The sequence below is a fragment of the Arachis ipaensis genome, chromosome B8 (assembly GCF_059453495.1).
Source record: "Arachis ipaensis isolate K30076 ecotype BB chromosome B8, ASM5945349v1, whole genome shotgun sequence".
NCBI classification, from domain to species: domain Eukaryota; kingdom Viridiplantae; phylum Streptophyta; class Magnoliopsida; order Fabales; family Fabaceae; genus Arachis; species Arachis ipaensis.
This window is the reverse complement of record NC_142443.1, coordinates 42,207,984-42,220,743: the sequence shown is the minus strand read 5'-3', so window position 1 is coordinate 42,220,743 and position 12,760 is coordinate 42,207,984. Positions and strand designations below refer to the sequence as shown.

The 12,760-nt window shown below is 36.0% G+C and overlaps 1 protein-coding gene and 1 non-coding gene across 2 annotated transcripts; both read left to right on the top strand.

The window, feature by feature from the left end:
* Positions 1 to 231: 231 nt before the first annotated feature.
* Positions 232 to 339, top strand: LOC148547823 (small nucleolar RNA R71). The gene has a single exon (XR_015897084.1). It is a non-coding gene; the product is annotated as a small nucleolar RNA R71 (small nucleolar RNA).
* An 8,599-nt stretch (positions 340 to 8,938) lies between these two features.
* On the top strand, positions 8,939 to 11,447 carry LOC148547822 (uncharacterized). Its single transcript, XM_088496911.1, has 4 exons — positions 8,939 to 9,252; positions 9,334 to 9,460; positions 9,537 to 9,682; positions 11,199 to 11,447. Exons 1-4 carry the CDS (start codon positions 9,015 to 9,017, stop codon positions 11,210 to 11,212), a joined length of 525 nt encoding a protein of 174 aa, XP_088353037.1. The 5' UTR covers positions 8,939 to 9,014; the 3' UTR covers positions 11,213 to 11,447.
* Positions 11,448 to 12,760: the final 1,313 nt, after the last annotated feature.

Here is a 12,760-nt window from a genome sequence, read left to right as displayed (position 1 = left end):
GGCATTCAGAGTATCAACCTCAAGAACTCCCTTCTTCATAGGCGTCCCATTGCTCACAGGATTCCTTTCAGAAGTGTACATGAACTGGTTATTAGCAACCATGTCAATGAGTTCTTGAGCTTCTGCAGGCGTTTTCTTTAGGTGAATGGATCCACCTGCAGAAGTGTCCAGTGACATCTTTGATAGCTCAGATAAACCATCATAGAATATATCCAGGATGGTCCATTCTGAAAGCATGTCAGGAGGACACTTTTTGGTCAACTATTTGTATCTTTCCCAAGCTTCATAGAGAGATTCACCTTCTTTCTGTCTGAAGGTTTGAACATCAGCTCTAAGCTTGCTCAGCTTTTGAGGAGGAAAGTACTTGGCTAAGAAAGCCGTGACCAGCTTATCCCAAGAGTTCAGGCTGTCTTTGGGTTGAGAATCCAACCATAATCTAGCTCTGTCTCTTACAGCAAAAGGGAAAAGCATGAGCCTGTAGACTTCAGGATCTACTCCATTAGTCTTAACAGTATCACATATCTGCAAGAATTCAGTTAAGAACTGAAAAGAATCTTCAGATGGAAGTCCATGAAACTTGCAGTTCTGCTGCATCAGAGAAACTAATTGAGGTTTCAGCTCAAAGTTGTTTGCTCCAATGGCAGGAATGGAGATGCTTCTTCCATGTAAATTGGAATTAGGTGCAGTAAAGTCACCAAGCATCTTCATTACATTATTATTATTTTCGGCTGCCATCTCCTCTTCCTGTTCGAAAATTTCTGAAAGGTTATTTTTGGATTGTTGTATTTTAGCTTCTCTTAATTTTCTCTTCAGAGTCCTTTCAGGTTCTGGATCTGCTTCCACAAGAATGTTCTTATCCTTGCTCCTGCTCATATGACAAAGAAGAAGGCACAGAAAAATAATAATAATAATAGAGATCCTTTATACCACAGTATAGGGATCCCTTTGTGAGTGGAAGAAAAGAGGGGGAGACAAAGAGTGTGATGTAAAGGAAGAAACACAACTGTACGGATGGAAGAGATGTGAGATGAGATGTTAGGATATGAATGAATAAATAGAATAGGATGGGGGAGGGATAATTTTCGAAAATTATTTTGAAAAAGAGTTAGTGATTTTTGAAAAATGGTTTTTGAAAAATGTTAGAAATTTTCGAAAAATTTTTAAAATTTAAAAATAAAAATAATTAGTTAATAAAAAGAAATTTTTGAAAAAGAGGGGAGATATTTTCGAAAATTAGAGAGAGAGAGAGTTAGTTAGGTAGTTTTGAAAAAGTTAAGAAACAAACAAAAAGTTAGTTAGTTAGTTGAAACAAATTTTGAAAAGATAGGAAGTTAGGAGGTTAGGAAAGATATTTTGAAAAGATATTTTTGAAAAAGATAAGATGAGAAGATATTTTTGAAAAGATATGATAGAAATTAGTTTTTGAAAAAGATTTGATTTTTAAAATCTCAATTAATGACTTGATTCATAAGAAATCACAAGATATGATTCTAGAACTTAAAGTTTGAATCTTTCTTAACAAGCAAGTAGCAAACTTCAAATTTTTGAATCAAAACATTAATTGATTATGTTATTTTCGAAAATTTGGTATAAAAATAAGAAAAAGATTTTTGAAAAAGATTTTTAAAATTTTCGAAAATAACTAAGAAAAATGAAAAAGATTTGATTTTTGAAAAAGATTTTGAAAAAGATAAGATTTTCAAATTGAAAATTTGAATTGACTCATGAGAAACAACTTGATTTTAAAAACTTTTGAAAAAGTCAATTCAATGTTTGAATTTGATGAGAGAAAAAGGGAAAGATATTTTTTTTATTTTTGAATTTTTATGATGCAAGAGAAAAACACTAAAAAGATGCAATGCATGAAATTTTTGAATCAAAACAATGAATGCATGTATGAATGATATGAATGTCAAGATGAACACCAAGAACACTTTGAATGTCAAGATGAACATCAAGAACATATTTTGAAAAATTTTTAATGCAAAGAAAACATGCAAGACACCAAACTTAGAATTCTTTAATGCTTACGCACTAAGAATTCAAGAATGCATATGACAAACATGAAAAGACACAAAACAAAAAATCATCAAGATCAAACAAGAAGACTTACCAAGAACAACTTGAAGATCATGAAGAACACTATGAATGCATGATATTTTCGAAAAAATGCAAGATGCATATGCAAGTGACACCAAACTTATGATATGACTCAAGACTCAAACAAGAAACAGAAAATATTTTTGATTTTTATAATTTTCTAATTTTTTTGGATTTTTCGAAAATTATTTGAAAAAGAAAAATAAGGATTCCAAAATTTTTAATATGAATTCCAGGAATCTTGCATTCTTAGTCTAAAGCTTCAGTCCAGGAATTAGACATGGCTCACTAGCCAGCCAAGCTTTCAAAGAAAGCTCCAGTCCAAAACACTAGACATGGCCAATGGCCAGCCAAGCTTCAGCAGATACCTCTCATGCATACAACAGCAAATTTTATTGGCAACAACTAACTTGCTCTTGTGATGATGATTAGGAAGCCTCAGTCCAAAAGAATTTAGACATGGCTTTGCAGCCAGCCAGGCTTCACATGCTTCATGAAACACTAGAATTCATTCTTAAAAATTTTGAATAAAATTTTTGAAAACATTTTTAATTTTTTTCGAAAACCGATGAGAGATTTTTGAAAATATTTTTGAAAGATTTTTTTTTTTTGAAAATAAAATAAAAAGAAAATTACCTAATCTAAGCAACAAGATGAACCGTCAGTTGTCCAAACTCAAACAATCCCCGGCAACGGCGCCAAAAACTTGGTGCTGTTGCCGGATCAAAAGGGAATCTGGCACTGATGTTACCGGACCAAAAGCTTGCCGAAGACTCAAACAATCCCCGGCAACGGCGCCAAAAACTTGGTGCACGAAATTGTGATGTCCAGGCTCAAACAATCCCCGGCAACGGCGCCAAAAACTTGGTGCGCTGATCTCAATACATAATTGTCACAACTTCGATACAACTAACCAGCAAGTGCACTGGGTCGTCCAAGTAATACCTTACGTGAGTAAGGGTCGAATCCCACGGAGATTGTTGGTATGAAGCAAGCTATGGTCACCTTGTAAATCTCAGTCAGGCAGATATAAAGTGATAATGGTGTTTTCGAATTTAATATAATAAGATAGGGATAGAGATACTTATGTAAATCATTGGTAGAAATTTCAGATAAGCGAATGGAGATGCTTTTCGTTCCTCTGAACCTCTGCTTTCCTGCTATCTTCATCCAATCAGTCTTACTCCTTTCCATGGCTGGCTGTATGCAAGGGCATCACCGTTGTCAGTGGCTACATCCCCTCCTCTCAGTGAATAATATGCTCACGCACCCTGTCACGGCACGGCTATTCATCTGTCGGTTCTCGATCATGCTGGAATAGGATTCACCCTCCTTTTGCGTCTGTCACTAACGCCCAACAATCGCGAGTTTGAAGCTCGTCACAGTCATTCAATCATTGAATTCTACTCGGAATACCACAGACAAGGTTTAGACTTTCCGGATTCTCTTGAATGCCGCCATCATTCTAGCTTACGCCACGAAGATTCTGGTTAGGAGATCTAAGAGATACTCATTCTAGCTTAATTCATGTAGAACGGAAGTGTTTGTCAGGCACGCGTTCATAAGGGAGAAGGATGATGAGCGTCACACATAATCATCACCTTCATCACGTTCTTGGGTGCGAATGGATATCTTAGAAGCGAAATAAGAAGAATTGAATAGAAAACAGTAGTACTTTGCATTAATCTTTGAGGAACAGCAGAGCTCCACACCTTAATCTATGGAGTGTAGAAACTCTACCGTTGAAAATACATAAGTGAAGGTCCAGGCATGGCCGAGATGGCCAGCCCCCTAAACGAGATCACAGGATCAAAATACAATCCAGGATGCCTAATACAATAGTAAAAGGTCCTATTTATAATAAACTAGCTACTAGGGTTTACATGAGTAAGTAATTGATGCATAAATCCACTTCCGGGGCCCACTTGGTGTGTGTTTGGGCTGAGCCTGAGTGTTGCACGTGCAGAGGCCATTTGTGGAGTTGAACGCCAGTTTCTGTGCCAGTTTGGGCGTTCAACTCTGGTTTTGGATCCTTTTCTGGCGCTGGACGCCAGATTTGGGCAGAAGGTTGGCGTTGAACGCCAGTTTACATCATCAATTCTTGGCCAAAGTATGGACTATTATATATTGATGGAAATCCCTGGATGTCTACTTTACAACGCAATTGGAAGCGCGCCATTTCGAGTTCTGTAGCTCCAGAAAATCCACTTTGAGTGCAGGGAGGTCAGAATCCAACAGCATCAGCAGTCCTTCTTCAACCTCTGAATCTGATTTCTACTCAAGTCCCTCAATTTCAGCCAGAAAATACCTGAAATCACAGAAAAACACACAAACTCATAGTAAAGTCCAGAAATGTGAATTTAACATAAAAACTAATGAAAACATCCCTAAAAGTAACTAGATCCTACTAAAAACATACTAAAAACAATGTCAAAAAGCGTATAAATTATCCGCTCATCAGTAGCACGAATCTCCACACCTTCATACTAGTATACCAGCAAGTGCACTGGGTCGTCCAAGTAATACCTGAGCGAGTCAGGGTCGATTTCACGAGGATTGTAGCTTGAAGCAATCTATGATTATCCTGCAAGTCTTAGTCAGGCGAAATTAGAAGGTTGTTGGTTGTGAAAGGAATACCGAATTGTAATAAAGTTAAAGGATAGGAAAAGGAATAGAGTTGTAAGAATAATGTCCGAAAGGGGTAAAACCAATTGGATTAATTAATAGGAATAGAGTTGAAAGTTGGAGTTGCTTTGTCTTTCTGAATTAACTCTGGTACTACTGCTCTCCTTGCTTGTGAGTGATTTCTTCAATGGCAGGCTATATGTGATTGACACTGGTTTGAGCAGCTGCCAATACTCCTCCGGATCTGAACCCCAGGGCTAGTGTGGATCCATCTCTACTTGAGGGTGAAGTGCCTATAGTCCATTCTCCTTTATGATCCTACTCAAAATGCCACAGACAAGGTTGGATCTTCCGGATCATAGAATGTTACATCTATAGATTCTAGCCTCTACCACAGAGACCCTAATCTCCCCGGAAATTGGCTGAACTGATGTCTCGAGAAGTTCCCAACGAAATCGTGGATTAGCCGTCTGAGAGGTATATATTCAAGTTGGCAGTTCATCATTGTCTGATGAAAGACGCACTCTGAACCCATGTAGAATGTGATAACCTTATGACAGTTCAATGCATTCATAGTGACGAAGAACGAATACACATCTTAGAATTAATCAAACACTGATCGAAGAGAAACAGTAATACTTTTATTAATTCATAGGACTCAGCATGGCTCCTCCCCTCAACCTAGGAGGTTTAGAAACTCATACTGAAAGTAAAATACAATGGTGAAAACGAAAATAGGGCTAAATGGTGTATGATGTCGTTCAAATGATTATGTAAAATACACTTTAAATACTAAACAGATGACTAGTAAGGTTAACGCAGTCTATTTAGTGCTAAAATCCACTTCTGAGGCCCACTTGGTGAGTGTTTAGGCTAAACTTTGATGAGATCCACATGCTATGAGGCTCTTTGGGCGTGGAACACCAGCTAGGGGGTCCTCTCTAGGCCTTTGGATGCTGGGCTCTGCTCTTTGGGCGCTGGACGCCTGGAAGGAGGCAGAAAGTTGGCGTTGGGTTCCAGCTTTGGACTTTCTAATCCGAAGCAAAGTATGGACTATTATCTATTGTTGAAAAACTCTAGAAGTCAGCTTTCCATAGCCGTTAAGAGCGCTCCATTTGGACTTTTGTATCTCCAGAAAAGCCCTTCCGAATGCAGGCAGGTCAGATCTAGACAGCATCTGCAGTGCTTTCTATATCTCTAAATCAGACTTCTGCTCCAGCTCCTCAATTTTAGCCAAAAAATATCTGAAATTGTCCAAAAACACAAAAACTCGTAATAGAATCTAAAAATGTGAATTTAACACTAAAACCTATAAAAACTATATAAAAACTACTAAAAACTATATGAAAGTGATGCCAAAAAGCGTATAAAATATCCGCTCATCAGTACGCATCATAGTGTGCATACGCACAACGTGCAAAACTTCCAGAGTGTGCATGTGCACGATAGTGTGCGTGGACACACATACCAGAATTTCTGGTCTTCTGCAAAATTCTGTTTTTAAACTCAAACTTTAAATGTGCATAACGTTTTTGTTAAAAATTACTTTTTGTTCGTTCTTCAAACGTTGTAAACTTCACGGACTCAATTTTCATTCAAAATAAGTTTACAAATTTTGAGAGTTCGGAAGCCAAATTATGACCCGTCGATGTTGGTGAAAATCTGATTTTTACCAAAAACATAAAACCTCTAGTTTTACCAAAGTTCTCAATTCAAAACCAATATTTCACAACCTAAAATAGCCTCAAATGTGTTCAAACCATATTCATACACTTTTCATTCATTCCACAACATGCTAGCATCCAACTCCTTTCATCTATTCCATAATTTCATTCATAATTTCTCACCAATTCCAACATTAATCATTAATAATTCACATTATATGCACATACCACCTCTAATCAATCAAACCAATCAATTCATATCATTCAAACCTATTCTAAAGCAACTAGTCTAGGTTTTCACGTAACAATATATATTAACTGTGAGAAACCAAAATCATACCTTGGCTGATTCTTCTCTAAGTCAAAAACACCTCAAACCCTCTACTCCATACAAGCTTCCAAAGTTTTCAAAGCTCCAATTCAGCTAGTCCAACCACAAATGTTCCAAATCAAGTACTCAAGACCTTCAATTTGACTTCAATTCTCAAGCATACAATCTAATTTCACACATTTTCATAATAATCAACACAAGGTTCACTAATTCACCAATGTACAAGGTTTAAAGGTTCCTTACCATTTTCATGGATGATTGGAGCAAAACCCAGTAATTTCTCACCATTAGAGTACACCTAACATCATCAAAATACAAAATCTCAATACCCATGAATCCAACATTTTTGAAATTGAAGAGAGGAAGGCTGGGTGAGAAAATGCAACGTTCTTACCACTTCGCTTGGATGGTTTCGAAGAGCTTGATGCGGCAGTCGCGTGGCCGCACCAACTCCGATTGAGAGATATGTGGAATTGAAATTGAAGTTGAGTTAGGGTTTGTGTTTTGATCCTTCCTTCCCCTCTTTCAGCATGTTTCATGTATTTGAAGTGGGAAGAGGGTTGAGTTCCAACCTATGATGCACAAACATTGACACGGACACGGGACACGACACGACACGAGACACGCCAACACGTGAATTTTAAAATCTTATAAGATACGGGGACACGCATACATATAAAATATAAAGTATTTTTTAAATAAATTGTAATGATATTTTGATATTTTATTGATATTAAAACATAAATTATTTTTTTAGTTATTCTTAATGTCTTATTTTAATTATATAAAATATTTAAAATATTTTTTTGTTTTAATAAATAATCATATATACTATTTCTAAATTTATTTTAAGAATACATGTTAAGAATAAGATTGGATACGCTGACATGTGATGGTATTTAGGTGTGTCCAAGCGTGTCCGAAAAAGAATTTTTTTATTTTTTTATTAAGACAGAGTTGGACACAACAGACATGCGTGTCGGACGAGTGTCGATGAGTGTCGTGTTCGAAATGTATCCGACACATGGACACGGCAACTCAGCGAAGTGTTCGTACTTCATAGGTTCCAACTTATATATGTTGGGTCTTGGGCCTGATTTTGGCTCGGTCCAACCGATTCAATCCGTTTGCCCGGTTTTAAGCTAAAATCTTTAAAATTAGTGTCAAAATTCATATTTTAAATATTTCTACTCCTCTAGATTATAAAAATTTAATTTTCTAATTTCATTGAATAATAATTAATTTATTAACTAATAATTCATTACCTTTTGTAAGACCCAGAATTTTCAGAAAATATTGTTATGAATTAATTTCAATTTATATATTCATTAAAGACTTTACTTTTAGAAATTTTTTTATTAAAAGTAATTAAATTAAATTTTAATAATTAAATTAGAAATTTTACTTAATTTTATAATATTGAATAATTTTCTATATTTAAATTATAGAACTTAATAGTTGTAAAAGAATAAGAATTTTATATAATTTAGTTTAAATAATTGAGATTTTAGAATTTAATATTTTATTTTTTATAAACAAAGAAAATTAATTATATTACCTTATATTTTAAATTAGAACACTTAATTAAAAGCCAGTCAACAAATTGATAATTAAATAATATTTTTAAAATAATTTAAAGAGATTAATTTAAAAGTTAATTTAATACAATATCTCTTAGTTTTATTAAAATTTAACAAAATCTTAATTTACCTAAAAATTCATAATTTCACATTTGTCTCAAATTAAACCATAATCCTAAAATCAAATACACAAAACCCTAACCCCTTCTAACCTAACCCTCCACCGCCACGCTCCTTTCCCCAATACCCAACAATACCCAACGTAGCTTCCAAAAAAATAAAAAGAGAATCAAAAGAAAGAAAAAGAAAAGGGAAATGGAATTAGGGGAAAAGAGAGAAGGGAGTTGCGACGTAAATGAAGAAGAGAAGGGGAAGAGGGGGCTGACCACATCACCAGCGTAGGAGAGAACCGAGGGGAGAGAGAGAGTGACTCGTCTGAGGAAGAGAGAGAGTCGGAGGGAGCTGTTGCGCCGTCGCGAGGGAGAGGAGGCGCTGCTGCTAATGCTGCCTCGCCGTCGCCGATTGATGAAGGGGAAAACACGTGACTAAGGGAAGCACCCAGGAGGGGCCACTGTTGCCGCCGACGATGCGAGGAAGAGAAGAGCCACCGCGCTCTGTCGCAACCAGCACCATCGTTTCCTGCGCCGCCGCTGAGTCAAGACGTCGCCGCCGAAGCCTCGCCGCACAGTCACACCAAGGGAGAACGCTTGCGGGATGAGAGAGAAGACGCCGTCGAGGATCCCATCGCCGTCAAATCTGCCTCGTCACCGCCGTGCTTCCATCAGCGCCGTGGATCTGCTTCATCGCCGAACTGAGCTATGGAAGGAAGGGTCAGAATGTGACGGGAAAGGGAGACACCTTCCACCACTGTCCCGCCGCCAGATCCGTGTCACCGCCACGAACCACCGCTGTTCTGGCTACCGGATGCCACCGCCGAGCCTTTGCCTTCTTGGTAAGCGTTTTTACTTCCAGAACTTCTGAAATCAATATTCCAATATAAGTTATTAGAGGCTCTGAGCTGTTGGTATTGTAGGATTGAATTCCGACGATTTTATATCAAAGTTAAGGTTACAATTGGACCATCGAAGTTTTTGGCCACTGTCGGAGATGCCGCCGGGTCAGCTCGGGATTGCGGCTGTTCCATTTTGCTCTTACTGTAGGTATATCTTATTGCGAACCCTCGCCGTTAGTTTTCTGTTATGTGTTATTAAGGTTTTTGCGATATTTATGTTTTAGGATTGAGTTATCGGGATTGCCTGTTGCAATTAAAGCCGTTTCTGCTATTGCGGAAGTGAGCAGACCTGCGATTGAAGCTGCAGTTGGTTTCGGGCGAAGAGGAATGGTTCTTGTGACGCCTTTAGTTTATAGGTTTAACTTTCGAGGTAGGGGTTCTTCTTAAAATCTAATTTATATTACAGAGTTGTGATAAATAGATATTAATGTGAGAGAACATATGTCTGTGATTATGATTGTCTTCTAAATGTGGTTGTTTGCTAGACTGAATGACTGATTGCTTGATTGCTTGAGTAGTTTGTGATTGCTGAAAAGAAATTAGTTTGAAAGGTTATTTAGTTGATAATTATGAAAAATGGCTTTTCTTGGTTTTGAAGCTATTTTTGATAATGTAAAGGAATTGGCTTTGGAAATGATTTGGAATATGAAACTGGATTAACTTTGGAAATGATTTAATTTTGAGTTAGTGACTTTATAAATGATTTAGTATTTGAGCTGGTTTGATTTTAAAAAGAGATTTATTATGGGCACTGATTTGATTTGAAAATAATTTGATATTGGAACTAGCTGAATCTTGGAAAATGATTGAGATTTAGAAAAGGTTTGAGAAATGTTTGGATGGGACCCGAATAGGGTGGCAAAGTCCAAGTTTTAGAGGAGATGCTGCCGAAATTTTATAAAATTGGAAGTCTTATTTGAAGTAATTAACTAAAAAGATTTGTTTTTAAACATTATATGTTTTAAGATTAATCTATTTATCAAAGAAAGAATTATGTTTTGGAATTGAGATTGTTAATAAACGGAATGGAAAGAGGATTGATGAGGATTTTCTTTGAAATATGGTTTTTGAATGAATTTGGAAATGAGATTTGGATTGATGAATGATTATGATGTTGAGAATGTTGAGATATGATCTTTGAATTATTCATATGGCTTATGAATTTGAAATATCTGAGATACGAGGTTCCCTGGATTAAGTACCGTGGCTTGCCACCACGTGTGCCAGGTTGAAAATTTGATACTCTCTTGACTCTACGACGTAAGTGTGACTGGGCACTATATAAATTCCCGGGAATGTTACCCCCATTGAGCAATATTGATTATTTGAGAAAAAGCTATGCATAGACTCTTGGGATGCACGTCGGGGGACAGTCTAAGGACAATTCAGACTTGTCGGGTTGGCTGGATAACCGACAAATGAGCCTCATCAGCCATAGGACAGGCATGCATCATATGCATTTGTATGTTTTGCTTGGGTTTGAACTTGTTTTGGTTTGCCTAATTGCTAAACTGTTCTTAACTTCTACTTGAACTATTTGCTGTAACTGCTACCTACTTGTGCTTTCCTTATCTGTCTTGCTTGTGTATGTCCTGGTGTACTACATTTGAGAATGAACTTTGGTGCTGAACTAATGATTGTGTTGTTTGATTGCGTGGTTGGTTTCTGATTGAGATTTTCTTATAAGAAAGGAAAGGTTTCGGATTTCTGAAAGATTAAACATTGTTTCTTTGAAAAGGTTTTGAATGACTTCCTATGGGTTTTTAAAAGATTCATAAGGCAATGATAATCGCTGAGCTTGAGAACAGTTTTCTTATTAAATATCTTCTTATGACAACTTTGAAATTTCGTGGTGAGACGTGTGGTTAGGTTCTCACCCCCTACAGTTTTACCTTTTTAGGAACCGGATGAAGAAGTATTAAGAAGAGTTATACTGCGTTTGGTTTATATGTTGTTGTATTAATTAGATTATATTCTTCCCTCGTCTTTATTATTACAAGTTTGTAAGAGGGATAGGAATTGTATGTTTTATATGTATAATATATTGAGTTATTATGTAAGGAGTCTTGTATGTGAATCTATGCCTGCTTGTATTTTTCTTAAGATAAAATATTTATTTCTGATTTTCAAAGAAATCAGCGATACAGTGTCGAGTCACAGGCTCCTATTTTAGTATTTAATATGTAAAGTAGTCGTAATACTTCTTGCTATCAGAGTAGCGCAGCCAGAAGCGTGACTTCTGATAACGAGGGTATTACACTTTTCAAGGTTTTATACTTATTAGGTGTTTCTTGATAAAGTTTTAATGAGGGAGTTCTATTTGATTTTTGTTTTGATAAAATTTTAACTAGATATCTAAATAGACGTTTAAGGAAGTGTTATGTATAATATTATCATATTATATATGATGTAGATGTCAAGTTTAGTAATGTCTCCTGCATTAAACCAAACCAATTTAATATCAAATATGACAGAGTTAAACCCAAAATGGTCTCTGACATTAGCGTCATGCACTAAAATCGTTCCTGAGATTCCAATTGCACTAATTACGTTTCTGAAATTGAAAAAAAATGCACCATATTAGTCCCTGACCTATTTTTCATTAACGACGTGATGACATGGCATGATGATGTGGACTGTAAGTGACACGTGTCACTTCATGATTTGGCCACGTGTAATGGTATGATGATGTGGTGACCAGTGACACGTGGCATACTGACATGGATGGTTGTGTCACGTGTCACAATGTTATTTGGCCACGTGTCCATTTGTGCCATGTGTCGCAACAGTATTTGTCCACGTGTCATCCATTATGTTATCGTTGTATATGCACCAAATTAGTCCCTCACTTTGCATTAAGTGACTCATTTTAGTCCCTGAAATTGAATGTCGTACATCAAACTAGTCCCTTCACCAATTTTTTCTCATTTTTTTAAATTTAAAATTTTAATATCTTGGATACACTAATATCAATTCTATTTTTTCATATATCGTTTAAATACAAGTGCTTTCATAAAAATTTTTAAGATTTTATTTTTTAGTTTTAATTATATAATTTTTTTAATAATTTAACATTGATAAATTTTGTAATATATAAGTATGTTATTATAAAAAAATAATTATATGATTGATTAGACACATTTTTTTCTATAAAAAAATATGTACTTTTAACAATAAATTAATAATTAAAATAAACATTTTTTTTCTTATGAAATACACGTTTTTGTTATGTATAAATGAGCTAGATTGAAGGCACTTCAAGCACCCTCATTACCATCTTTGACCTCTTCAGTCTAGACGAAAGAGGTCGGAGATAGTAATGAGGGAAGCTTGAAATGTCTTCACGTCAACTCCAAGACGGTGATTATTAGGGATATCCGCAAGAAAATAAATATTTTATAAAAGTAATGAAAGAGGTCGGAGATGGTAGTGAAGGTGCTTGAAAAGC